This window comes from Mchenga conophoros, linkage group LG3 (assembly GCF_057382185.1).
Source record: "Mchenga conophoros isolate Kocher_MC1m ecotype Shallow Benthic linkage group LG3, M_conophoros_male_GT1.1, whole genome shotgun sequence".
NCBI classification, from domain to species: Eukaryota; Metazoa; Chordata; class Actinopteri; order Cichliformes; family Cichlidae; genus Mchenga; species Mchenga conophoros.
In genome coordinates, this window is record NC_140528.1 from 38,810,961 (window position 1) to 38,837,511 (window position 26,551).

At 42.5% G+C, this 26,551-nt stretch overlaps 1 protein-coding gene and 1 long non-coding RNA gene across 2 annotated transcripts in view; both read right to left on the bottom strand.

Moving 5' to 3' along the window:
• The window catches only part of LOC146578550 (uncharacterized), a 38,494-nt gene extending 14,580 nt beyond the window's left edge, over positions 1-23,914 (bottom strand). Inside the window, exon 1 of the long non-coding RNA XR_014891492.1 lies at positions 23,258-23,914. This is a non-coding gene — a long non-coding RNA (uncharacterized LOC146578550). The remainder of the gene's footprint in view (positions 1-23,257) is intronic.
• LOC146578551 (uncharacterized) lies at positions 9,792-15,163 on the bottom strand. Its single transcript, XM_085268664.1, has 3 exons — positions 13,893-15,163; positions 11,418-13,442; positions 9,792-11,171 (listed from the first exon to the last, which is right to left on the bottom strand). Exons 1-2 carry the CDS (start codon positions 13,908-13,910, stop codon positions 11,442-11,444), a joined length of 2,019 nt encoding a protein of 672 aa, XP_085124790.1. The 5' UTR covers positions 13,911-15,163; the 3' UTR covers positions 9,792-11,171; positions 11,418-11,441.
• Positions 23,915-26,551: the final 2,637 nt, after the last annotated feature.

Here is a 26,551-nt window from a genome sequence, read left to right on the forward strand (position 1 = left end):
TTACCATTTTGTTTTATTCTATTAGTCCTGTGCTGGGTATTTTAAAGTGCTTTATGAATAAAGATGGTTTTGATTGGATAAAATTAAATACATATTGTTTTCTTAGAATTTATCGTTGTGATCCAGTGTTACTCTTTTTCTCCTCCCTGTTAAGGATCTCTGTGACTACAATAAAATTCCCTCCATCAATCACTGAACTGCACTGAAGTAAAACTTAATCCTCTAAATATTACCTGCCTAATTCCAACTTTTTTCATTATCTTAAGGCTAGAGATTTTGTAAAAACGCAGTTCCCTCACTTTTCCAATCGGCCTCCAGAAACAAATCTGGATATCATCCTGCAGACGAACCCTCATTGGCCTTGTATAAAATACTAGATGCTTTTGTCCCCAAATCAATTTCTCATATTAAGCTGAGTTGGGAGGAAGAGCTACAGACAACCCTGCCAGAACAGCAGTGGGATTCTGCTTTGAAATTGATTCACTCGTCCTCAATTTGTGCTCGTCATGCTTTGATTCATTGCAAGGTGGTCTATAAAGTACACTATACAAACGCAAAATTATCTAAAATCTATCCAACCATTAGTGATGCCTGTAGCAGATGCGGACTATCGCCTGTCAACCATGTCCACATGTTTTGGTCTTGTTCGAAACTGAGTGTATTTAGGAGGAATATATTTGACACACTTAGCCAAGCATATGGCCAGACTGTCCCTCGTGTCATGTCATTGTTGAAATCAATAAAACAAAGTTGGAAAAGTAAAACTTAATCCTAAGGCCTGCAATACACCAAAGGACATCACTAATAAACACTAACTATACAGAACTTTAAGGTCACTTTGATTAGTCAATATAGATTATAATCTTGAGCTCATATTTTGTTCTCTGTTCTTCTTGCACCAACATTTTTTTCTGCAGGTAAGAATAGTCATTAAGAACTATCTTCAGTGTAAAGAAGAACAAGAAGTATTGGAAGTGATTGTACAGCCCCCACAGAGCACATCATCAAGTTTGTCTGGGATCACATGAAGAGAGAGAAGGATGTGAGGAAGCCTACATCCACAGAAGGTCTGTGCTTAGTTCTCCAAAATGTTAAGAACAACCTACCAGCTGAGTTCCTTCAAAAACTGTGTGCAAGTGCACCTAGAAGACTTGATGCTGTTTTGAAGGCAAAGTGTGTTCACACCAAGTATTGATTTGATTTAGAGTTCTCTTTTGTTCATTCACTGCATTTTGTTGATTGAGCTAGCAGGGCTCAAACTAGAACACCGATCAGTCATATTTGTAGGTTATTGCCAATAACATTCAACTATTAAAATACATTTTGCTAAAGTGACTTTAATGTCTCCTGTATTAGATCAAAATAAGAGAAAACAGATAACCACTGTTGTGATACCCTTTATCTCTCACCTGGGTTTGTTGCTTTTGTCAAGTCAATTAATACAAAGAAGGACTGGCTTTGTTGAGCTTCCTCAGTTAAAACACTAACACAGGTACACACTTAGCCTGTATTTTTGTAGGAAAATTACATTCTGGCAACTTTAGCTCACCATCTGCAAACTTAAAATGTGAAGTTCAAGATTACAGAAAACACTCTGAAGCAGAATTAAGAGAAACTCTATATTTGTTTCTTTATCAGTACCTGTGAGAAGACAGTTCATACTGTGTTGTTCTCTCTGCAAAGGTTTCTATCAGTAAATCTCAGAGAGACAAAGTAAACATTTACCGTCAGGTCCCGAGCTACTGCTAAAGATACTGTTAGGATACATCACTGAAGATGCGTACCAGTGCATCCAGGAGATGTGTCTTTATAGTTAAACTCTGGCTGAGCCAGTGATGCCTAGGAAGAGACTAGGTGACAACCAAGAAAGTTTGGTGACTACTGGAGAGACAGATGACAGCTCGGTAAGATGGCTCCAGGGGCAGGGTGGGCTAGCATCCCGGTCTGCAGTTTTCGTGAGAAAGCACCCCAAAAAGCTACGGAAAGCCCTAAAGAAAGATACCCCCAGGAGATCCCGAGAGGGGGGGAGGATGAGGTCTCCAATCGGACGGACTCAAGGTTAACGACCAACGCAATGAAAGGACTACGAGTAAGACATGTATCTGCGGCAAGCTGTGTAAGAACCAGCGTGGCCTAAAGGTCCATTAGGCTAGAATGAAATGTTTGGAGCGGGAGAGTGAGGTGCAACGCACAGGTCCTGAACCTGGTGAGACGCAGGAGGAGCCTGGCCAGGAGGCACCCCACAGAGCCCAGTCCCTCTATGCACTGGACTGTTCCAATCCAAGCAGTGTAGTTCCACAACAGCGGATTAAGTGGCCACAGCCAGCAGCCGGAGCGAGTGGCAGAAGTTTGATGAGGATGTCTCCAACATCATACAAGCTGTAGCCAAAAGAGATGCCGACAGCAGGCTTAAAACAATGACCACCATCATAGTCAGCTACGCCTCAGAAAGGTTCGTCTGATCGAGAAGTGTAACAACAAGACCCCTTACACCAGGGGTGGCCAACCAGTCAGAGACCAAGAGCCACTTTTTTTTTACTGTGTTACCGCAAAGAGCCACATCATACGCATGGGCACACATGAACATCACCAATCCTTTTCTCTCTCTCTCTCTCTCTCTCTCTCTCTCTCTCTCTCTCACACACAAAATACACACATCTCTGCTCAGCCAGATTTATTGTAAATGTCACACACCAACATGATAATGACAGAAATGGACTCCTACAGTACTAAAACCACAGGCCAGTCATTTTCAACAATGAACATTGTGTGCACTGTCTCACACACACAAACTCTCAGTTCAACCAAGTCCACAAACAAAAATATAATAATCTACAATAGCATTTACTTTTATAATGCATGTTGTTTAGTGGGACTTCTGGCATTCCTTGCCTTGAACAATCCTCTTTAAATCTGGCTTGTCTTCCGTTGTTGTCACTCGAAGCAATTCTTTCACATGTGTGTCAGTCAGAACAGATCGATGCTTTGATTTCACATGTTTTAGGGTAGAAAGCACAGACTCGCAGACGTATGTTGACCCAAACATTGACAGTATCTTAAGCGCAGCCCGTTTGACATTGGGGTATTTTTCCATTGGCACACTTTTCCAGAACTCAATGGTCCCTTCCCTTAAAGCAGGTTTCAATTGGTCCTCTTCACAAAGATCGATCATCTCCAACTCAGCCGCAGCTTCATCTGTGACTAGCGGGACTTTCAAACAGCCGGTCTCTGCATTAAATGGGTCGACGAGGAACGTAATCTGTGGCCTTTTCAATTGTAGATCATGGAACCGGGTCACGAAGCTTTCGTGCAAGTTTTCAATCAGCGTTGCATATCTGGCTCTTTGCTTACTCAGGGCAGCACTGGCGACTTGCCCGCTGGCTTTTAGCAGAGTGGGAAAATGCGTTAAATCTCCCTTTTGAATATGTGTCTTGAACAGCTTCAGTTTGTTGACAAACGCAAACACACTTTGCACTAGGTCAGGGAGCATTTTTAACTTACCCTGCAGGGTCAGGTTCAGTCTGTCCAAGTGACACAGCATGTCGACCAAAAAGGCCAGATCCATAATCCACTTGAGGTCCGAGAGCTCGGGATAGTCCTTGTCCTTCTTTTCCATAAACAGTTTCACGGCATCCAAAAGCTCAAAGAAGCGAGAGAGTACCTGGCCTTTTGACAGCCACCTCACAGTGCAGTGCAGCGGCAGGTCACCTGGAAGCCCTTGGTCCAGCTCAGCGATGAGATTCTTGAATTGCCTGTGGTTAAGCGCATGTGTGCGGATATAGTTGACGATTTCCATCACAGGCTTCATGACGTTATCTAAATTCAATGATTTAGACACGAGTTGCTCCATGTGGATGATGCAGTGGAAATTCCAAAAGTCAGGAATAGTTTGGTCAGCTTTGCACAGCCCCACAAGCCCGTTCACAGATCCCATCATGGCTGGTGCTCCATCCGTGGCTATTGCAGTTAATTTCGTTATGGGCAGATTTGCTTTTTCAAATGCAGCCATCATGGTTTCTTTCACATCTATGCCACGGGTTCTGTCTTTTAATGGCACAATATCCAGGAGCTCTTCTTTGATCACACAATCGTTTGAAACAGACCGTGCAAATATTGCCAACTGAGGCTTGTCTTGTATATCACAACTCTCATCCAATGCGACACTAAAATACTCACATGCTTGAAGGTCAGAGTGCAACTGTGATTCAATAGCCGTGTTAATGTCCGATATTCTGTGTTCAACAGTGTGGCGGGACAGTTGGACGTCTGATACCATGCGTTTTAATTTGTCGTTTTCAGGAGACAAGATCTCAACAACATCACTGAGGCATTTTTTAACGAACTCCCCTTCATTGTATGGCTTTTTAGCCCGTGCAATGTTCCAAGCCAGCTGATAGGATGCGAGCGTTATGGTCTCTGACCGCTTCGTAAATTTTTGGAAAAACTGTATCTGCTTCTCTGCCTGACTTTTCAAAGTGGCCAACTCGTGCTTGCGAAGTTCAGTCCCTTTTGGAAATTCCTGGTCGATGTTAGCATGGAGTGAGCTGAAGTGGCGCTGAAGATTTGAAGCTTTGAAATGCGCTAATGACGTCTGACATATAAGGCAGAATGGCTTGCCATTGCGTTCAACAAAAAAATATAAACTCTCCCACTCTGTTAAAAACGTCCTGTGTTCATCTTCATATTTTCTTTTTGCTGTGCATTTTTTTCCTGCCATTTTAAGGGCGAACTTGCTCCTACTGGGAAACTGCGGTATTTTCATCTCACACACATGCGCATTTGATGAAAATACCGTATTGAACTCAAGCGAAGCGAACGCGCACATTTTAAAACAACAACATAAAAAAAATCAAAACACAAACTTTGATATGAACGTAAGAGCCGCATGAAACCAGGCAAAGAGCCGCATGCGGCTCGAGAGCCGCGGGTTGGCCACCCCTGCCTTACACCATGAACCGCAGGGCCATGAAGATTCATCAACTGCGCCAGGAGCTCAGGAGCCTTAAGAAGCAGTTCAAGAACGCTGATGCGGAGGAGAAGCAAGCTTTAGAGGAACTGCACAACATCTTGCGGAAGAAGCTGATTACCCTCCGTAGAGCAGAATGGCACAGGAGGCGAGGAAGAGAGAGAGCCAGGAAACATGCAGCTTTTATTGCTGATCCCTTTCGCTTTTCCAAATAATTGCTTGGGGTTAAGCGAAGCGGGCAGTTGGAGTGCTCAGCAGAGGAGGTGAATAACTTCCTTCATGAGACCATGAGTGACCCATTGAGAGAACAAGACTTGGGACCAAACAAAGCTCTCATCAACCCTGCCCCACCATCTGTAGAGTTCAAGTTGACGGAGCCAAGTTTGAAGGAGGTGTGTGAGGTCATCAAAGCAGCCCGCTCAGCATCCTCCCCAGGTCCCAGTGGCGTACCCTACCCTGTCTATAAGCGCTGCCCAGAGCTGCTTCTCCACCTGTGGAAGATCTTAAAGGTGATATGGCGGAGAGGGAGAGTTGCTGATCAGTGGAGGTGCGCAGAGGGAGACTGGATTCCCAAAGAGGAGGATTCGAAAAACATAAACCAGTTTCGGAGCATTTCACTGTTGAGCGTGGAGGGGAAGGTGTTTTTTAGCGTTGTCTCCCGGAGACTGACTGAGTTTCTCCTTAGAAACAATTACATTGATCCATCAGTTCAGAAGGGGGGGATCCCAGGAGTTCCTGGTTGCCTAGAGCACACTGGTGTAGTTAAACGTTAAAGAGAAGCCCATGAGAACAGAGGCGACCTAGCTGTATTGTGGCTGGACCTGACTAATGTGTATGGGTCGATCCCACACAAACTGGTTGAGCATGCTTTACACCTCCACCATGTCCCTAGCAAGATCAAGGATCTGATCCTGGACTATTATGCCAATTTCAGGCTTAGGGTCACTTCTAGGGCAGTTACTTCAGACTGGCACCAACTCGGGAAAGGTATAATAACAGGCTGTACCATCTCAGGTACGCTCTTTGCCCTGGCAATGAACATGGTGGTAAAGGCTGCGGAGGTGGAGTGCAGAGGGCCGTTAACAAGGTCAGGTGTTCGTCAGCCCCCTATCAGAGCCTATATGGATGACCTCACCATTACAACATCATCAGTTCCAGGGTGTAGGTGGATCTTGCAAGGTCTTGAGAGACTCATCTCATGGGCAAGGATGAGTTTTAAACCTTCCAAGTCAAGCTCCATGGTACTGAAGAAGGGCAAGGTGACGGACAAGTTCCGGTTCTCAATTTCAGGAACCATTATTCCATCCATAATGGAACAACCAGTTAAGAGCTTGGGGAAACTCTTTGACTCCAGCCTGAAAGACTCTACTGCCATTCAGAAGGCAAATGAGGAGCTGGGAGCGTGGCTCATTAAGGTAGATAAGTCCGGCCTGCCTGGAAGATTTAAAGCCTGGATCTACCAGCATTCCATCCTGCCCCGAATCCTGTGGCCCTTGCTTGTCTATACAGTTCCAATAACTACTGTGGAATCTCTTGAAAGGAAGATCAGTGGCTTTCTTCGTAAGTGGCTGGGACTTCCCCGCAGTCTCACAAGCACTGCCTTGTATGGGGCAAGCAACAGCGTGCAGTTACCCTTCAGTGGTCTCACAGATGAGTTCAAGGTGGCTTGCACACGAGAAGCCCTACAGTACAGAGATTCTAAAGACTGCAAGGTGGCATCAGCAGGTATTGAGGTAAGGACAGGAAGAAAGTGGAAGGCTGAGAAGGCAGTTGAGGTGGCGGAGTCACGCCTAAGGCAGAAAACACTGGTGGGGGTCTTAGCAACAGGGGTAGCAGGCTTGGGGTACTTCCCAAAGGCCCAGGTCAGCAGGGCACAGGGAAAGGAGAAACACCAGCTACTCCAGGAAGAGGTCCGAGCAGGTGTGGAGGAGGAGCGAGTAGGTAGAGCTGTAGGCCTTAAGCGGCAGGGAGCATGGACAAGGTGGGAGAGCACATTGCAGCGCAAGGTCACCTGGGCATAGATCATGCAGGCAGACTTCCACCGGATCCGATTCCTAGTGCAGGCAGTATACGACACTCTGCCAAGCCCAGCAAACCTCCATCTGTGGGGAAAGATTTATTAAAGCTGGAGAGAAACCCCAGGTGCACCCACATTTGACAACTGGCCTCCTCAACACAGCCTCTGAGTGGCAGCTACAGGCTGACCTGGGTAAACAACTAAAGTTCCCTCAGAACATTGCAAAAACATCACTCCGGCCAGACATGATAATTATTTCTGTGGCCTCAAAACAGCTGATCATGCTGGAACTCACAGTGCCCTGGGAAGAGCGGATTAAGGAGGCCAATGAAAGGAAACGAGGAAAGTACCAAGAACTAGTGCAAGAGTGCAGGGGAAGGGGCTGGAAGACTTTCTATGAGCCCATAGAAGTGGGTTGTAGGGGGTTTGCAAGACGATCACTCTGCAAAGTCCTAGGCCGGCTGGGCATGGCTGGGGCAGCCAAGAAGAGGGCCATCCAGGCTGTGAGTGAAGCGGCAGAGAAAGCCACAAGGTGGCTGTGGATCAAGAGGGCTGATCCGTGGGTAGCTACTGGTACGCAAGTCGGGGCCTGAACAACCCCGGCTGGGTCGCCTGGGCGAGGGTGTATGATGTTGTGAGACCCGAAACACATGATGACCCCAGGATACATCACTGAAGATGCATACCAGTGCATCCAGGAGATGTGTCTTTATAGTTTACTGTGCCACATGCATATCTTTGGAAATAATGAATTAGGTGGCAAAATTTGAGAATTAAAATCAGTTAATTAACTAAAAAGATAGAAAACAAGTAGAAAACCAAATTGAAAGGAAATATGTGTCAGTGTGTCTCCTCCTGTGATAAAGCTCCACATGTACCACTGAAAACAGTTAAATTTGTTTGAATCTGAAATCATGGCTCAAACTACTTGTTCTGAGACCATTTCTTCATTTTTCACATCAAACTGTTTAATAAGACAAACTTTACACAGAGTTCATCAATGTACTGATGATGCCATAGCCCTGACACTACATACTGCCCTGTCACACCTGGAGAAGAGAGACACGTATGTGAGAATGCTGTTTGTAGATTACAGCTCAGCATTCAATACCATCGTTCCCTCGAAGCTGGACAGGAAACTGCAGGATCTAGGACTGAGCAGCTCCCTCTGCAGCTGGATCCTTAGCTTCCTGTCTGACAGACGCCAAGTGGTCAGACTGGGCAGCATCACCTCAATGGGGGCGATTGTGGCTCAAGAGTTGGGAGTTCGCCTTGTAATCGGAAGGTTGCCGGTTCGAGCCCCGGCTTGGACAGTCTCGGTCGTTGTGTCCTTGGGCAAGACACTTCACCCGTAGCCTACTGGTGGTGGTCAGAGGGCCCGGTGGCGCCAGTGTCCGGCAGCCTCGCCTCTGTCAGTGCCCCGCAGGGTGGCTGTGGCTACAATGTGGCTTGCCATCACCTGTGTGTGAATGGGTGGATGACTGGATATGTAAAGCGCTTTGGGGTCCTTAGGGACTAGTAAAGCGCTATATAAATACAGGCCATTTACCATCCCCCATCACACTGAACACTGGTGCTCCACAGGGGTGTGTACTGAGCCCTCTCCTATACTCACTCTACACCTACGACTGCACAGCCACTGACAACTCCAACATCATTGTGAAGTTTGCGTACGACACTACAGTGGTGGGTCTTATCATCAATGGTGATGAGACGGCCTACAGGGAGGAGGTCAGCGCCCTGACCCACTGGTGTCAAGACAACCATCTCACCCTCAACGTCGCAAAGACAAAGGAGTTGATAGTGGACTTCCGGAGGTGCAGAGAAGTACACACCCCCATCACCATCATCGGCGCTGCTGTGGAGAGAGTGAGCAGCTTCCGGTTCCTTGGTGTACATCTTGCTGAGGATCTTACATGGTCAGTACACATAAACAAAACAGTGAAGAAGGCGCAGCAGCGCCTCTTCTTTCTCAGGAGACTGAAAAGATTTGGCATGAACCCCCGCATCCTCAGGACCTTCTATCACTGTGCCATTGAGAGCATCCTCACTGGATGCATCACCACCTGGTATGGCAACAGCACCGCCTACAACTGCAAAGCTCTCCAGCGAGTAGTGCGGTGCTCTGAACGGATAATTGGAGGTGAGCTTCCCCCCCTCCAAGACATCTACAGGAAGCGCTGCCTGAGGAAAGCGGGGAGGATCATCAAGGACTCCAGTCACCCCAGCCATAAACTGTTCAGACTACTTTCATCAGGAAGGAGGTTCTGCAGCATCCGGTCCCGTACCAGCAGACTGAGAGACAGCTTTTTCCATCAGGCCATCAGACTGCTGAACACTTCATAAACAACTCAGCTTCACTACTGGAACTTCAACATTATGCACTCCATACTGTACAGTAAATGCCACTGTTTTGCACATGTCTCAACTCTGTATATTTTTATATATTTATTTATTGTTTACTCTATTTAACTTGTAAAATATGTGTGTACACACACACACACACACACACACACACGTAGAAAAATATTTAGTATACACATCCAGGAATGCATATACTATTATATACTGTACATATATTTATTAGTTTCAGATGTAGCCATTCTTGTATTTTTCTTGTTTACGTTATTGTATTTGCACAACTCTGTTGCTTGTGAAGCTCGCACACAAGAATTTCACTCACATGTACTGTACCAATGTACCTGCACATGTGATGTGACAATAAAAGTGATTTGATTTGATTTGAAATATAACTAACGCTTTAACATTATCAGGATTTCATAATACAAACTTCAAATCAACAGGGAAACAGCTGCAGAACATGTGGATCAAAATGAATTTATTAAAAAACAACATGTGGACTTCAAGGATATAGTAAATACACTAAAGTGAAAGGAGGAGCCAAAATTTGAAGGAATTTGAATTAAGTAAAAGTAGTCATCTGTGATCTTTAAAATGGTCCTGATGTGTGCTGCTGTTTTTAACTTTCAACATTTCTTTGCTGCCTCTGTGAATACGAATGTGGTCTTTGCCTAATTGAATAAAGGTTACACTGACTCACTGGTTCATCTTCTGGTACAAACTGGCATTATATGGAAATACAGCCCAAAACCAGTTTAGCTTGAGTTTCTTTTTTCTGGACATAAAGTCACAGCAGGTGTCGTTTCAAAGCTGGTGGACAGATTTAGTTCATTTTGGAAGTTTTAGAGCAATTGCTGTGAAAACATTTGCAGTTTTGGGAGAAAATGATTTAAGAGAAGATTTTACAACAGCAAAAGATTAAATATGAATGAAGGATTGAAATTTAACTTAGGTAACACATAAAATGAATACAACTACTAAACACTACTGTGTCCTAAGGAAACAAAGAATAAAATGTAACAGGGATAACATTTTAGAGAATTAAAATCCCTAAAAGTAAAAAAAATAAACTTGATATACATATCTATACATGCAGCTTCCTAAATGTAACATTCAGAATTATTCACTGCAGGTCCAGAAATCAGAGCTACCTCATCAGATCCAAGTGTGACATCAGCTGACACTCTTTACAGGAGATTCCATCTAAACTCTGTGGAGCCTGATCTCAAGGTTTTTAAGTCTGACCCTGAAACCAGAAGAGGATCTTTCTCTCTCTTCAGATTCATTGTGATCCAGTGATTTCAGTCCTGCATGCTCAGGCTGATGTTTGCACAGAGCAGATAATGAAGTGAATGTTTTTGCACGTTGGTAACAGTGAAACAGTTTATTTACAGCGTGGGATCGTTTGTGTTTGAAGTATGAACTGAGATTCCTGAAGCTCTTGTCACACTGGTCACAGCTGAAGTTCACTTCCATGTGTGTACGTTCATGTTTGTTACGATGACCTGATTGTGACCAGCTTTTGTCACAGTGTCTGCACTTGTATGGTGTCCCTCCTGCAGTGGTGAAGGATGACCCACACTGGTCACAGATGTGCTTTTTGACTCCACTGTGGAAGAGTTCATGTATTTTTAATGTACTTGGTGTGTGGAAGCCTCTCCCACATTCTTTGCAGTAGTTCATTTTGTCTCCAGTGTGGCTACGTTGATGTGTTTTTTGGTCCCGTTGATGATTAGAAGTTTTTCTACATAGGTCACAGAGAAACGCTTTCCCACCACCACAGTGACGACAGGGTTGAGAAATGGATCAGTGTGCTTCGCTCCGCTTCTAAACAAAGACATTGTAAGTCAGGGAATTCCTTCAACATTTTTATCCTGAACGTTGCCTGAAATAAAAAGCATCTCTGCCAACGTCCAATTACATTTTACTGTTTACATTACAACACTCAGCTTACTGAGTGAAAATGAGTCTTCATTTTTCAAAACAGTTCATTCAGTATAACTCCATAAGTTTACTGATCAGACTTGTTCCAAGCAATCAGGTTACAATTACAAGATAAAACTAAATACATACCTCACAGTAACTGCACTTGTAGAGTTACTTCCTTGTGTGGATCTGTTGGTGTTTATTCAGCTGATGTGGAGATTTAAAAGTCTTCTCACACAGGTCACATTTATAAGGTCTCTCCTCAGAGTGGCTAAACATGTGTCGTTGTAACTGTGCATCTGTTGCAAACAGTTTCCCACACTGGTCACAGCAGGAAACATCAATTCCAGTGTGAATCCGTAGGTGAATATTTCGGTACTGTTTGTCGCTGAACCTTTTTCCACAAAAGTCGCAGCTGTACGCCTTAATTCCAGAATGGGTAACTAGATGCTTCTGTAAGTCGCTATTTTGAGCAAAAGACTTTCCACACAATTTACAGCTGTAAGGTTTAACTCCACTGTGGATGACTTGGTGTGTTTTTAAGTGTCCAGCCTGGGTAAAAGACTTTCCACACAAATCACAGCTGTAAGGTTTAACTCCACTGTGGATGACTTGGTGTCTTTTTAAACCTTCAGACAGGGTAAAAGACTTTCCACACAAGTCACAGCTGTAAGCTTTAACTCCACTGTGAATGATTTGGTGTCTGTTTAAACTTTCAGACAAGGTAAAAGACTTTCCACACAAGTCACAGCTGTAAGGTTTAACTCCGCTGTGAATGATTTGGTGTCTTTTTAAACCTTCAGACAGGGTAAAAGACTTTCCACACAACTCACAGCTGTACGCTTTAACTCCACTGTGTATGAGTTGGTGAGATTTTAAGTCTCCAGCTTGGGTAAAAGACTTTCCACACAAGTCACAACTGTACGCTTTAACTCCACTGTGGATGAGTTGGTGAGTTTTTAAGTGTCCAGCCTGGGTAAAAGACTTTCCACACAACTCACAGCTGTACGCTTTAAATCCAATGTGGATGAGTTGGTGAGTTTTTAAGTGTACAGCCAGGGTAAAAGACTTTCCACACAAGTCACAGTTGTATGCTTTAAATCCAATGTGGATGAGTTGGTGTGTTTTTAAGTGTCCAGCCAGGGTAAAAGACTTTCCACACAAGTCACAGCTGTAAGGTTTAACTCCACTGTGGATGAGTTGGTGTTTTTTCAAGTCTCCAGCCCGGGTAAAAGACTTTCCACACAAGTCACAGCTGTAAGGTTTGACTCCACTATGGATGAGTTGGTGTTTTTTTAGACTTTGAGCCTGGGTAAAAGACTTTCCACACAACTCACAGCTGTAAGGCTTTACCCCACTGTGGATGAGTTGGTGTTTTTTTAGACTTTGAGCCTGGGTAAAAGACTTTCCACACAAGTCACAGTTGTATGCTTTAAATCCAATGTGGATGACTTGGTGTTTTTTTAAACCTTCAGCCTGGGTAAAAGACTTTCCACACAAGTCACAGTTGTACGCTTTAAATCCAATGTGGATGACTTGGTGTTTTTTTAAGTCTCCAGCCCGGGTAAAAGACTTTCCACACAAGTCACAGCTGTGAGGTTTAACTCCACTGTGGATGAGTTGGTGTCTTTTTAAGTATTGAGCCAACACAAAAGATTTTCCACACAACTCACAGCTGTAAGGTTTAACTCCACTGTGGATGAGTTGGTGTGTTTTAAGGTGTTCCGCCCGGGTAAAAGACGTTCCACACAAGTCACAGCTGTAAGGTTTAACTCCACTGTGGATGAGTTGGTGTTTTTTCAAGTCTCCAGCCCGGGTAGAAGACTTTCCACACAAGTCACAGCTGTAAGGTTTAATTCCACTGTGGATGAGTTGGTGAGCTTTTAGACTTTGAGCCAGGGTAAAAGACTTTCCACACAACTCACAGCTGTAAGGTTTAACTCCACTGTGGATGAGTTGGTGTGTTTTTAAGTTTCCAGCCTGGGTAAAAGATTTTCCACACAAGTAACAGCTGTAAGGTTTAACTCCACTGTGAATGAGTTGGTGTGTTTTCAAGTCTCCAGCCTGGACAAAATACTTCCCACACTCATCACAGCTGTAGGTTTCCTCTCCCTTACTTCTGTAAGGTTTGTCGGCCTCCTGAGAGCGCTGACTTCTTGCTCCATGTTGGTCCTGCAGTGACAGAGATACAAACACAGGCAGTGAGTGAAATTCAGTCGTGCAACAAACTGAAACTCCCTCCATTGGTGGAATCAAACATGTCAAAAAGCACATTGTAGGTGTGTTACCACCACCTTCTGGTGATAGTATCACATTACAATGATCTGCTACAATGAGAGTTGTACAAAATGACATTATTGAAGAAATATTGATCATCAGTGAAACTCTTTTACTTCAGAAAAAAATCAGAGTTCAACTGATGATATTGTTGTTTCAGTGTGTGTAGGAAATATGATCTTTGTATTTTCTTGTAACTTCTGTGGTTTTTGGTTGTGAATGTAGATTCTGTATATATGGAGGAGCCCAGGATGGAAAAGATAAAGCTGCTGTTAACAGGTTTTTAAAAACCAACAAGCTGTACACACAGTTTCAATAACAGAGTAACTGTGATGTTTTTCTCACCTTTTGTGTTGAAGACATTCTTTCCTCTGTAGTGGCTGAGCTGAGTCCAAATGGCTGAAATTTATCCTCTGCTGCACCACCACTCTTCTCCTCCTGTTACTCAGCTGGGACACAAAAAGTATATATTTGTATTTTATCCCTGACAAAAAGAAGCAGAGCAAATAAACATGACTAAACTCCTCAGTGACAACAATACCTATGAAGCTTCAAGGTGAAACCCCAGAAGCAACTACAAAAAGAAAGTCATCAGTTGCCTACAAGAACTTGAAAGGAAACATCACTGACCCCCCTGCATATCGCCGCTTTTACCCAGGGGATGCTACACCCTGTATATTTGGACTTCCATAGATCCACAAAGACGGAGTCCTGATCAGTCTCAATGGTAGCAGTATAAACTCAGCCACCTACAACATCTCCAAGCACCTCATTACCATCCTAGCTCCCCTAGGATAGTAATGAGGTTTTTAAAAAGACATTTCAAAACTCACTTTGTTAATGTGGAATTCTAAAATTATTTTACAAATGGAGAATTTATTCTACAATTCATCATCTAAGAATTCTGTATTTCGATGTGTGTGTGGCTCTTGCGGTCCTCCATATGGTGGTACAAATAGAGGACATAGAGGAAGTGGCACACATCACGAGTTGGTACATGTTGAAGGCGTTAACAACACACAGTGTGGTTGGCTAGGTTAACTCACAAGCAGAATTTAGCTGTGCCTGACTACAATAGAGACTTTCTTCTTTAGATGTTTCTGAAACAAGGTGTAGTAAAAAGAGATTTGTTTCAGAAAAAGGGGAAAGTAATTAAAATGACATACATAAGCACAGAATGTTTTAATCCTACTAACACATACACACACGCAATGAAGCTCATGAATACCAGATGGTATTTTAAGCCTGTGTTTCTGATTTTATTATGTTGTTCGGTTCACTTAGTAAGATGAGAAGCGATATATGAACTAGTGGACTAATATTATATTAGGAAAGATGATTGAATGATAGCAGGGGTGAACAGAATGCAGCAGAGGGTTTAAATGAGTGAGACTAACAGATTCTTAGTTTCTTGTTCCTAATGATCAGATAAACGATGAGTTTCATATCCAGTTAAGGAACGAAGAAATAAAAGAGGTCAAAGATTTTAAGTTTTTAGGAATAATTTTTGATCTACTTCTTAAATTTGACAAGCATGTAAGGGAGATTGCTAAAACGTTCAAGGCTAATCTGAATTGTTTTAAGTTAATTTAATTTTAAGTTGATTCGGCACTATATACCTGCTTCAGCAGCTCAGTTATTTATGCATTTGTCACGTTCCTGGGTCTTTTGAACCAGTGTTTTGAATTCTAGTTCATTTTTGATGTTTATGGCTTATGTTTAAGTTCTTTAGGTCAGCGAAGTTCATTTGGTTATTAGATTCCTCTTTTATTTTCTTCCCCTGTATTTAAGTTTCCCTCACCCTTTGTGTTTCATGCTGCGTGTCTTATGTTATCAAGTTTGTAATGTCATGTCTGCGTCTCATGTTTCCTGTTTTATTTTGAAGGTCTGTATCCTATGTCAGAGTAGTCAGCTTTGCTTCCTTTGTCTCGTTATGTCAGACTAGTGTCAGCTGTTTCCCCATGTGTTTCCACTTCCCCCAATCACCCATGTGTGTATTTAGTCTGTGTTTCTGGTTGTTTTTTGTCAGGTTGTCTCCATGCTTTTAGATTTCATGTTGTTTGTTTAGTTCTTTCAGTTTAGGTTAATGTTAGTTTTACTTCAGTTTGCCTTTGTTGTATTTTTTTTTTCTTTTTTAACAGCCTCATTAAACGGCTCACTTTTTGCTAATTCAAGTTTTGTTCCACGTTCCATTTTTGTCAGCATTTTGGGTCCTCTATGTCACTCCATACAGTCTGCCTCTGCCAGACTGTGACAGAGCCATCTGACCATGTGGGACCCAGCAGACATTCATTTCACAAACTTTTTTTAGTTTAGTGTCCACGTCGCACAGCTCCATGGATTTTGGATTATCTTCTCTGCAGAAGGTGGAGAAGGAATCTATTCAGGTCCAGCTATGTTGGATTATTGCTGCCAATCCGTTTTTTGTGGAGCGTTTATCGGAGCATCACAAAAACTGTTTTGGCTACAACTGGAGGAGTTTCCCATTCACTGCCAAGGCAGCAGCCGCCCAGAATGCAGACTGAACCACTCCATCCCCTGTGTGACGCAGCTCTCCCTACACCAGCTACAGGAGTTAAAGTTGGCATGTTGAGTCTCCCGCCTGTCTCCATGTCCATGTCGATGCAGCAGTAGGGATGGGTATCATTTAGGTTTTATCCGATACCCGTACCAAACCGGTACTTTTGAAACGGTGCCGGTGCTTAAACAGTGCTCGAACCAGTGCTTAAAGAATGGAGAACACACACTTTGTCCAAAAACCTCATGTTTAGCTGGGGGGTTTTTTTTAATTTTTTTTTCTTCTTAAAAAGATAACAATGTTAGCCTTTTCTGCAGGTATAGGGCATTGTGATGGCCGGGACCCCACCAAGCCACCCGAGGGTCCATGTACACGCCCACATCACCACCGGCCGTCAGCTAAGCTGTCCAGCCGTGCCTGCTTCGCCGCTGCCACCTTCCACGTGGTCGGCCCCCTGATCTCCTCCGTCGCCACCGTTGGACTTGTGGCCGACCCCGTGAACCTTTGAACTGCTATGCTGTCGACCTCCGGGTCGGCCCCCCTGAACGGCTTTGCCATGAACCTCTGTTCTACCGAGATCGGGGTCAAGTTTTATTTCACGTTCCATTTTGGCTCCTCTACATCACTCCATACAGTCTGCCTCTGCCAGACTGTGACAGCATTCCATGATATTCTCATTTTTCATATTGTATGACAGTTTGGACCCAAGCAGCACCATCTACAATTCAGCCTGTGGTATCCTTATATAACAAATCTTTAAAATAAAAAAATAAAAAATCTGTTTGTGCAGCCCTAAATAATGCTATCAACTAAATGTTAGAAAATCGCGATTTCAATTCATACTTTTATGTGATCTCATTTCCAAATGACAATGTTTTTTAAAAAAACAAAAAACCCACAATTGCACCGCATTTTGATCTGGGACATAATCTACATGAAAATAAGCGCTCACTCTTCATGCTCAACAAATGACAAGGGCAGAGCCTCATACCATGTGATACAGACGCCAGCGGGCAGGGGGGAAAAAACAACAGAGCACGTAGAGCTGGGCGATATGAGATTTTTTCATATGACGATATGTTTTTTCTTTTTTCATTTCAGACGATAATGATATATATCACGATATAAGCCAAATAACTATATTTGTAAGTAAAATGTGAAATAATCAGCAGCTTTTTTTGATTTAAATATTTATTTCCCATAATAAGTTCAACAGGGTAGATGTACTTAAGAAACATGAGACTTTTTCAGCTAAACAAAGGCAAATATTGCAAACTACACAAAAGGCAGCCGCTAAAGCGTTTAAGTTTCAAAATAGAACAAACAAAACAGACTAAATTGTCAATTCCACTTAGAAATTATTAATTCTAAAAATAAATCTTAGTTTGTTTTACAGAAGAACAGACAAAATTGACTAACTTTTGTTAATATCAAATAAACTGAGAATTAAAAGGAAATTCTCAATCTCTCCTTGTTGTATAGCTTAGCTTTTCAAACAGTTTAAACAATGTTTGATGAATGACGAATTAGCGCTTTCAGTCAGAGATTGAGCATGGACCGGTTTATTGTATTTCCAGACTTGCTTTCGGTGCAATTTACAGTGCGCGCTACTCTGTTTGACTTGAAATAGCTGAAATACCTTCACACTACGGAACTTCTATGGCTCTTCCGTTCGACAATCTCTCCGGCATTGGAACCATCATTGGTTTTATTCTCCGATAACCTTCGATCATGCTCTCGGTTGATTTTTCTCTAGTTGGCACACTCATTTCCTCCATTACCCGGGCAACACGGCGGCTGGCTGCTTCCCAAAACAAATACACATATGTGGCTTGGCACTTGTGCTGTACGTAACAAGTCACGTGACGTGACGCTGCGGCTGTGATTGGTTCAGCTCTGCACTACTTAATTTGGATTGGCTGTTCTTTTTTTTTTTAAGAGGACTAGAGCGGTGAGGCCTATTGCAATAGTTAAATTTTTCTATCGAGAAAAAGTTATTTCACAATACATATTGTTATCATTCTATCGCCCAGCTCTAAGAGCACGTGAGAGAAACTGCCTGAGGGGAGAAAACATAATGAGTGCAGAGGAAAAGCTCGCTGAAGGCGGTGAGAATGACAACCCCACTGTAACATTAACCTTTTCCAAGAAAAGGTTCTCATTCCTCCGTGTGGAAGTTTTTTGGTTTCAAAGAAGATGATGAGAGTCAAAAAGACATAATTTGCAAGCTGTGTTTTGCCATAGTAGCAGGACCGCAAGCTAACACTACGAATTTGTATAACCACCTTAAACGTCACCATAAAGTGCAATATGACGAAGCTATAAAGGCCAAGAAAGTGACAGGAGAAAATCCGTCCCTGTCAACCACTTGCTCCCCTCAGGCAGGAGGCTCCAGTCCATTCGCACCAGAACCTCTCGCCATAAGAACAGTTTCTTTCCCTCTGCTGTTGGACTCATGAACAATAACCACATGACATCCCACCACTAACACATGACCCTACACTGTGTTCACTGCATCATTCCATGTTTGGCACTGATCACCACCTGCACTCATGTATATATCATGTATATATCTATCTATCTACTTAGCACTTTTAATTTTTATATTTATGTTTATTTAAGCATTATATGACAGTATTTTTGCACTAAGTACCGCAGCAATTTCCTAATGTTGTAAACCTGCTCAACATTTGGCAATAAGACCCTTTCTGACACAAACACACACATGCAATGAAGATCAGCTTGTTATCTGTCGTCAGTGTTAAAATAGTGTAAATTGTATCCACTGCTGGCAATTAACTCTCCAGGTTGCAGGACAATAGGTGAAACTTTTGGTGAAAGGGGGAAAAAAAGAAAAAGAGGAGAGATTCTGGTTTGACCAACCAGTGATCAGACAATAAATTTAGTTGTTAATATAGTAAATTGTCAGATGCTTTCTGCTTGATTGGTGCAGGACAAATAATTTACTGTATGGACCAAATTCTCTTTTGTGATAATATATTGAACATGCATTTCTGTTGTCCTGTCAATTTAGTGGGTTATGAGCTGATATGCAAATTACTTGATTGTTACTAGATCAGGGAAAGATGACTGGATTATAAAACAAGTGAATAAGATGTAACAGAGGGTTGAAATGAGTTTCTTGTTCCTGATGTATGGGTGAAGCTTGCACGACAACATGTCACATGTTTTGTGTTGGGGGAAAAAAAGAGAAGAAAAGTTAAATACAATGATTGGGTCTGTGAAAATGAAAAAGGAGTGAAAAAGCACAGACCTGGGGAAGGAATTCACATTCTAGTGATGAAATACTGCCATGAAGTGTTTAGGAAGCATTTAATGGCGAAAATTAGTGTTGTGTGAACTGTGCAGCTGCTAATCAAAAGGGGGAGAAATTTCTCTGTGTATCTTGCAGGTGGAACTAGGTCAGTTGGCCCCAGACTTTCCAGAATCGTGTGATATTCTTGAGCACTTGTGGGCAACCAGTAAATATGATGTGGGGAACATGAACAAAGGTAGTGACTCTTAAGTCTGATTTCAGACCATGTAAGCATCAGTCATCAACTAAAGCCAGAAGCAGCGACTGCAACACTGCATGGCAGATTCTAATCCCTACAGCATGTTGTTTCACCAGGAAGCAAAACTTTTCCTGTGATTTCTGGCGGATTTGGGGGTTTTGTCATAGTACCAGACTGATTCTGCCAGTTAGGTTTGGGTTGTTTTCTTTGTGTAAGAGAAAGACAGTTTTTTTAAATATATATTTAGACATGTCCTGAACAAGGCCTAATATGGTTTTGTTTTGTTTTTTTGTAACAGTGCACTTACTTCCTTCACAGAAAAGGAGGGTTGACCACATGATTTACAGCAGCACCTCTGGAGTCTGATGATCCAGACCTGACCGCCAGGACGCTCCACTGCTATTGTTTTTTTTTCTCTGAGGGTCTTTGTAGAGGATTCGGCACAGACAGACATGAGTGAAGGTGAAGCAGGATGTGCAGTGAACACAGAACATCTTAGTGTTGGGCTCATTATCATATCACTGTTGAGCTCATAGTGTGAAAACAAGTGAGTGACAGTTTTGATTGAACAGATGGAATGATCCATAATTTGGGCAAATTATGGCAACAGGAGTGTTTTTAATGATTTGGGGAAATAACTGCACATGGCACACTTGTGTCTGTGGTGTGGGATGCCTCATTACTCCTATGACCCAACAGTTGTTTGCAAGTGTGAAGTTTGTATTTACTCACTGATGTTTGTTTCTAGGGGCAGCACGGTGGCACGGTGGTTAGCACTGTTGCCGCACAGCAAGAAGGTCCTGAGTTCAATTCCAACATCAGGCCGGGGTCTTTCTGTGTGGAGTTTGCATGTTCTCCCCGTGTTTGTGTGGGTTCTCTCCGGGTACTCCGGCTTCCTCCCACCGTCCAAAGACATGCAGCTTGTGGGGATAGGTTAATTGGATAACCCAAATTGTCACTAGGTGTGAATGTGAGTGCAAATGGTTGTTTGTCCCTGTGTGTCGGCCCTGCGACAGACTGGCGACCTGTCCAGGGTGTACCCCGCCTCTCGCCCTATGACAGCTGGGATAGGCTCCAGCGCCCCCCGCGACCCTGAAAAGGATAAGCGGAAGCGAAAGGATGAAAGGAAGGATGTTTGTTTCTAGGTAATTTTGGTGTGGATGCGAGCTCCAGGCAGACCCACTTAACAAGACATTAATACTGATTTTATTCTCTAACACAGGGTTTACAGGGCTGGAGCGAAATTACTCCGGAGGAGAAGCCCTGATATTGCCTGAGGAATGATCTAACTAACCCTTTTCTAACTAACCCTAGTTCTGATGAGTTGACTCATGGGAGAGACCATGTGTCAAAAGCAGGGATTCCAGGTTTATCCAGGTTTAACATTAAACAATGCTTTCTATGTTTTCCATGAGTTTTTTCATGATGATTTTTTTCCATGGCTTTTTTTTAAACTATGATTTGTGGGATTAACCGTTCATGTACAGGTATTAAACCTCTACCCTATGCATTTACATGACTCTCCGAACATCAAACTCTTTTAGATTCCTGAGCCTGAGTAAAAGTGACTGGAGTAATTATAGCATGTGCATTTCACAGTTAATTGACTAATAATTACTTCTGTACATTTTGCATGGTAGTGAGACTGTTTTCCTAGCATGTAAGTTCCTGATGCATAAGTGCATTAGATCCTCATTGTCCGAGGAAACAATAATAGTTGTGAGTTCTTTTGACATGTGTACTGAATTCTGACACATTGTTTGACACCCTAAACGTAAGATTTGGGGTTCGTCACATTTCATTGAGGGATTTTTGATAGGCCTCAAACATGCCTGAAGCACCTAAAGAATGAGGTAGTTCTTCCAGTGTTAAATGTGATTGTTTTGGTTTCCCCAATCACTGATGTGGACACAGTAAAGATAATTGTAAATTCCTTTGAGAGGGTTTACACTGTTTAAAAGGGTCTATTGCCCAACAATAGTAAAGAGTACAGTACACTGCATCGATAGAGAGGAAAGATCTATCAGTCTGTTGTAAAATTTAGCTCAGAAGTGTTTGATATATGGTGGCTGTACATGGCCACTTCTGGGTTTTACCCAATGACTGTATAAAAGATGGACGATGTGACAGCACCCCAAAAATGAAGCCAAAACGTCTCTATTGCCCCCTGGTGTCTGGCTGCAGTATAGATCATAAACCCCACTTGCTCCATGTTAGCGGGTGGGGTGGGGGTCCGATGGGGGAAGTGTTAAATAAATTTATTCTCCTCAGATAATTTTTTTCCAAAGATTCTTTCTTTAGTTTTCAATAGTTCTCATCACGCTGATTTCTGTCCAAGGGGTCGCCATTCCCATAAGTTTGATTCTAATTTCTACCGCGGCGATGTTAAATTGGGGGAAACATTATCATAACAGCTTTGACTGGCAGCTGAAACTTGTGTATCTCTGTTTGGGAGATAGAGCATAGGCTCTGAGAGGAGGGCCAGCGTTTACGCTACGAAAACATGACCGAGTGTTTTAACCTGACATCCTGAGGTGTTCTTCAATAAACTGGACTACCCGACAGAAGGACCCGAGGCCCCGCTGCACTTTTTCAGTAAGTTACATGTGTTTGTCAGCTAATGCGTAACTACCGTCCTTAGCTAGGTCCTGAGACCTAGCTAGCTAAGATGAGCACGCGGCTGTCAGGATTCGTTTAGCTGCGCAGGTGAATGAATTTACACCGACTAAAGAAATCAAGAGAAACGCTCTGGGCTACTCAGTCACTAATTACTGTTACTGTACTTTTATTACAAGTATTATACTGTAAAAGCAACAGGCTGCACCCTGCTTCAGCTCCTGTGCAGAGCTGATTATTAAATATCTTAAAATTACAGCATGTTTTTAGTCTCTTGCCACATCTGTAAAGACAGTAACATTTTTTTTTAAAGCTTGTACTTCAGTAACTCCTCATTAATCAGAACTATGGATTAATGTACTGTAGTGTACTGTAATACTGAAAGAAAATGTAAGAGAAGAACTTCAGATCCTGAGTGTGTGAGGACAGAAGAATCAGCTTTATGATGAAAACAGTACAAAGGTTAATGTACCACATGTGCTGTCGGTGAAAGCTGCAGCTGTTTTATTGATAAAGTTAAAGACAAAAAAACAAAAGGATTAATCACCCCTGTTGCTGTGTCACTGTATATCAGCATTAAAAGGACATGTTTGGTGTTTCAGAGAGCTGCAGATCTCAGACCTGCACAGCTTCTGTTTTAAACACTTGATGTACTCAGCTGCATGAAGAGCACGTTTGAGTTTCTCTGACACAATTAAATAAAACCCGATGAAGGTCAAAGGTCGTCACTTGTATGTTGAACTACAAACTTGTGTAACACCCGTCCCACGTTCTATTGAGAGGGGCCCTGGGTTCCTGTTGTTACTTTCCTATTGATACTCCCTTTTTAATGCTTATGGTATTAAATATGCAATAAAACTACACTATATGGAAACAAATCACACACAAGCAGGTCAATTATAAAGTTAACTCCACTTTAGTGAATGCTTAATTAACAACACAAAAGAAAATAAGCAAAATCAATAAAGTTTGTTAAACAATGGTAAGGTATCTACCTCAACAGAAACAAAATAATCAAATCATATTGTGGGCCCACACGCACTCTCACCAAACACACACACCTCAAGTGCTACAGTCTTTCTGCTAGCAAACCCCTCGTTGCAGGCCTGAGTCGTGGCTCGGGTGCATTGGGACCTAAAACAATATGGTCGCTTCACTTGTTGCCAAGCAGTAAAAATAAAAAGCACGTGCAACAACAGTACTCACACCTCCAGGCAGTTCAAGAGGATAGCGGTGAAACTGGGTCACGGCTACCAGCAGGCCGCGGCAGCAGCACTCACAGTCGTCCTTTCCACGTGCTCCCACTTGAACACATAACTTCAGCACACCAGCAGAAGGGACCTCTCTGACACGCCAGCAAGATGTCCGTCTCCTCCTACTCACAGTAGGGTACAACAGTTCTCGACTCCAGTTAACTATCCGTCAACCCGAAAATACGTCTGTCGCCCTTCTATGAACTCTGCGTTCACTCGACACTGTTCAGCTCTCGTCTCTCTCACTTCCTGCAGAGTGCACACGGCTCCCCACTTACTCCAACCCCTCTACCTGAGACTACTTCAGGTCTCACTGGAGCTGTAGTACATATCAATACCATATCAAAAATAATGACATAAACCTCAAAATACAAATAAAAAGGTTGTGCATTTAACTGACACACATCACATACTTTGCAGGCATTTGTATACATTCTTGAACACATTAAACATTTGCAATTAACTATCAATATTAATGAACAAATTTAAATAATGAGCTACTTATATAGCCAGGGCTACACTTGTGATCTGGAATTCTTTCACAGTTTTTTGCAGATGGTGTGCTATTTACTATAAAGTGATTCAGAGTTATTCATACCAGAGTAACCAGAGAGGATCATATATTTTTAAATACTTAAATATATAACTTTCCACAGGACTAAATATAATATCTTTATGTAAAAGTCCGGAGCCTCTGGGGAGTATCAGAGTATTTATAACATTACACAAACCAAAGGTCTCCATCACAGTGTTCATGAAATGCTGGGTTTATCTCCTGCAGTGGGCCTACGGAGGAGTGCAGAAAATTTCCCTGTGAGGGAGCTGCTGGTGAAGATCATGAGTCCTGCTTGATCAATGTGATGAGCTTCAGTCTCTCTGGTGTTTCTTAACCCTTTAAGACCTACCATAGAACCAAGTCCACCAGAGTTTATATTATATTTTTACATGCTGTGGAGCCATTTTTGGGAGCATTTCAAGTTGCTATACATCAATACAACCATTATAGCCCAGATTTTAATAATATGTATGCATTAAGTGTGTAGTAATTACATAAATTGCAAAAAGTGCAATAAACTAGTAATAAACTTTATTAAGAGTTTTAAATAATGTACAGAAATTGAGAGGAAAGCAGAGAGACTCAAAAAAGGCACCGGTAATGATTAGTGATGTTCAGCTCATTGTCAGAGTAGCTGATATTAGATGTTATTAATTGTACAGCTCTGTTGTGGTTGTTCTGTGTAATATAAAACTGCTTAATGTTACTCTAATCAGATGTGGTGACGTAATTATATAAATTACACATGTGCACTTTTAAGGCAGTATTGATTATTTTCAGTTGCTTAGTTTTGCATAGAAAGGGTGACACTGAGTAACTATTAGTTAATCACATGTTAGAATTGTATATACAGTTGCTTGTAGATGCCTATAGCACCTGCTGCTTATTGCATTTGTGTATACCATAATACGTAATAAACATTAAGACTACATAGTGTTAAAAAAAAAAAAGAAGAAGAAGAAGAAGAAGAAGAAGAAGAAGAAGAAGAAGTACGGCGCTTTCACGGATTCTTTTTGATGGTAGCGATCAGGCGGAGACTTTTACTTCAAAAAACAGTCTTTATTTTCGCGCGAAGAAAATAAAATACAGATGCATCTGGAGATCATCCTATGAAGTCCTATTGTAAAGGCTGATTTCCCTCCCCCAGGCTTGTACCTGTGGCTTCCTGTCCTGGGTTGGCTGTTCTCCTGCCCTGCAGCCCATCCTTTTGTTCATATTCCAAGACTATTTTTCTATATGCATTCTTACCCCCTAGCAACCGCCATTTCATAATGTCGCAAGCAATCAAACTCTACAGTCTGTCTAACTCCAGTGTATCCCAAGCAATCTATTATTCTCAACAGAGCTAAACTCAACATAAACGGAACCCACATTAAAGTTAGCTCGGTGCTTACCTTTAGATGAGCCCACAAAAAGCCGAGAGAAACTCCGTGATGAAGCTGGAAGTCTTAAGAAACACAGAGACGGAGCAGAGACCCACGTGGTTCACGCTGATCTCAGCTACAATCCAGGAGACAAGGGTGTGCAGATCGATGCAGATATCGATCCAAACGTTGGTAGTGGTATATGTTCCAGTAAGTTTAGTATTTTACATCCCGTTTCATGAAAAAGCAGCTCTCTCTGCTCGACTCTCCTCTCCTGCACAGACACTTTGCTTCGCCTCCTTTTCCGGCTCTGCTGTGATTTGTTGCTGCGTGGTCACGTGACTCAGCTGCACAACGTAGCCACGTGGGGTGTTATCTCAAAATTAGCGCCTGTTCTCTTTCCCTAAACTCTTTCCTTAGCCTCCAGGAAAACGTCATCGTGAGAGGGAGAATTGCTAAGGACTCAGGAAAAGAGAGGAGCGATGCTGAGAATTGGAACAGCCTTTTTTAGTAGTGCACACAGCTAACTCTCTCTGCTGAATATGTAAAAAATAAAAGTGTAACTGTGTTACATGCCTGAATGTTGCTCATGGTCTGATGGGAAATAATGTTTTCTATTCTTTAGCACATCGTACAGTCAGCCGTTCACAGAGTCCAGGTTTAAAGGATGAAATCGTTTGTACTGATGCATCTCTCCTCTGGATAAATCTGTTCAATGACAAAAAGACTGAGGTGATGGTTTTTGATGGTTTTCCCTTGTAATGCCCTACCTGGCCCCTGGCAGAATCCACTCTGGCTGCAATCCGGTGGATATGCAGTGTGTACAGGTAAGACCATTTGTTCTGTCCTCACTAGATGTGGGCGTGATTTAGCTTATCCAGTTTGACAGACAGTGAACAGAATGAGAAGAAGAGAATGCTTTGAACTGAGATTCTTCTTTACTTCGATCTGCATCTCCAGTTTACAGGCCATGTTACTGAGGCTTCTTATACATGGTATCCTTTATCCATTTTCATTACTCTCCTTTCTCTTTTCTTTTTGTAAAACTAAATAAACACAAAACAGATAATTACCTTCTCATTCACTGAACATACATAATGTACTAATTGAAACTTAGTTTTCATGACAACCAGCAAAAAACATAAATCTTAAGGTTGCCTAAATTAAACATAAACATCACCT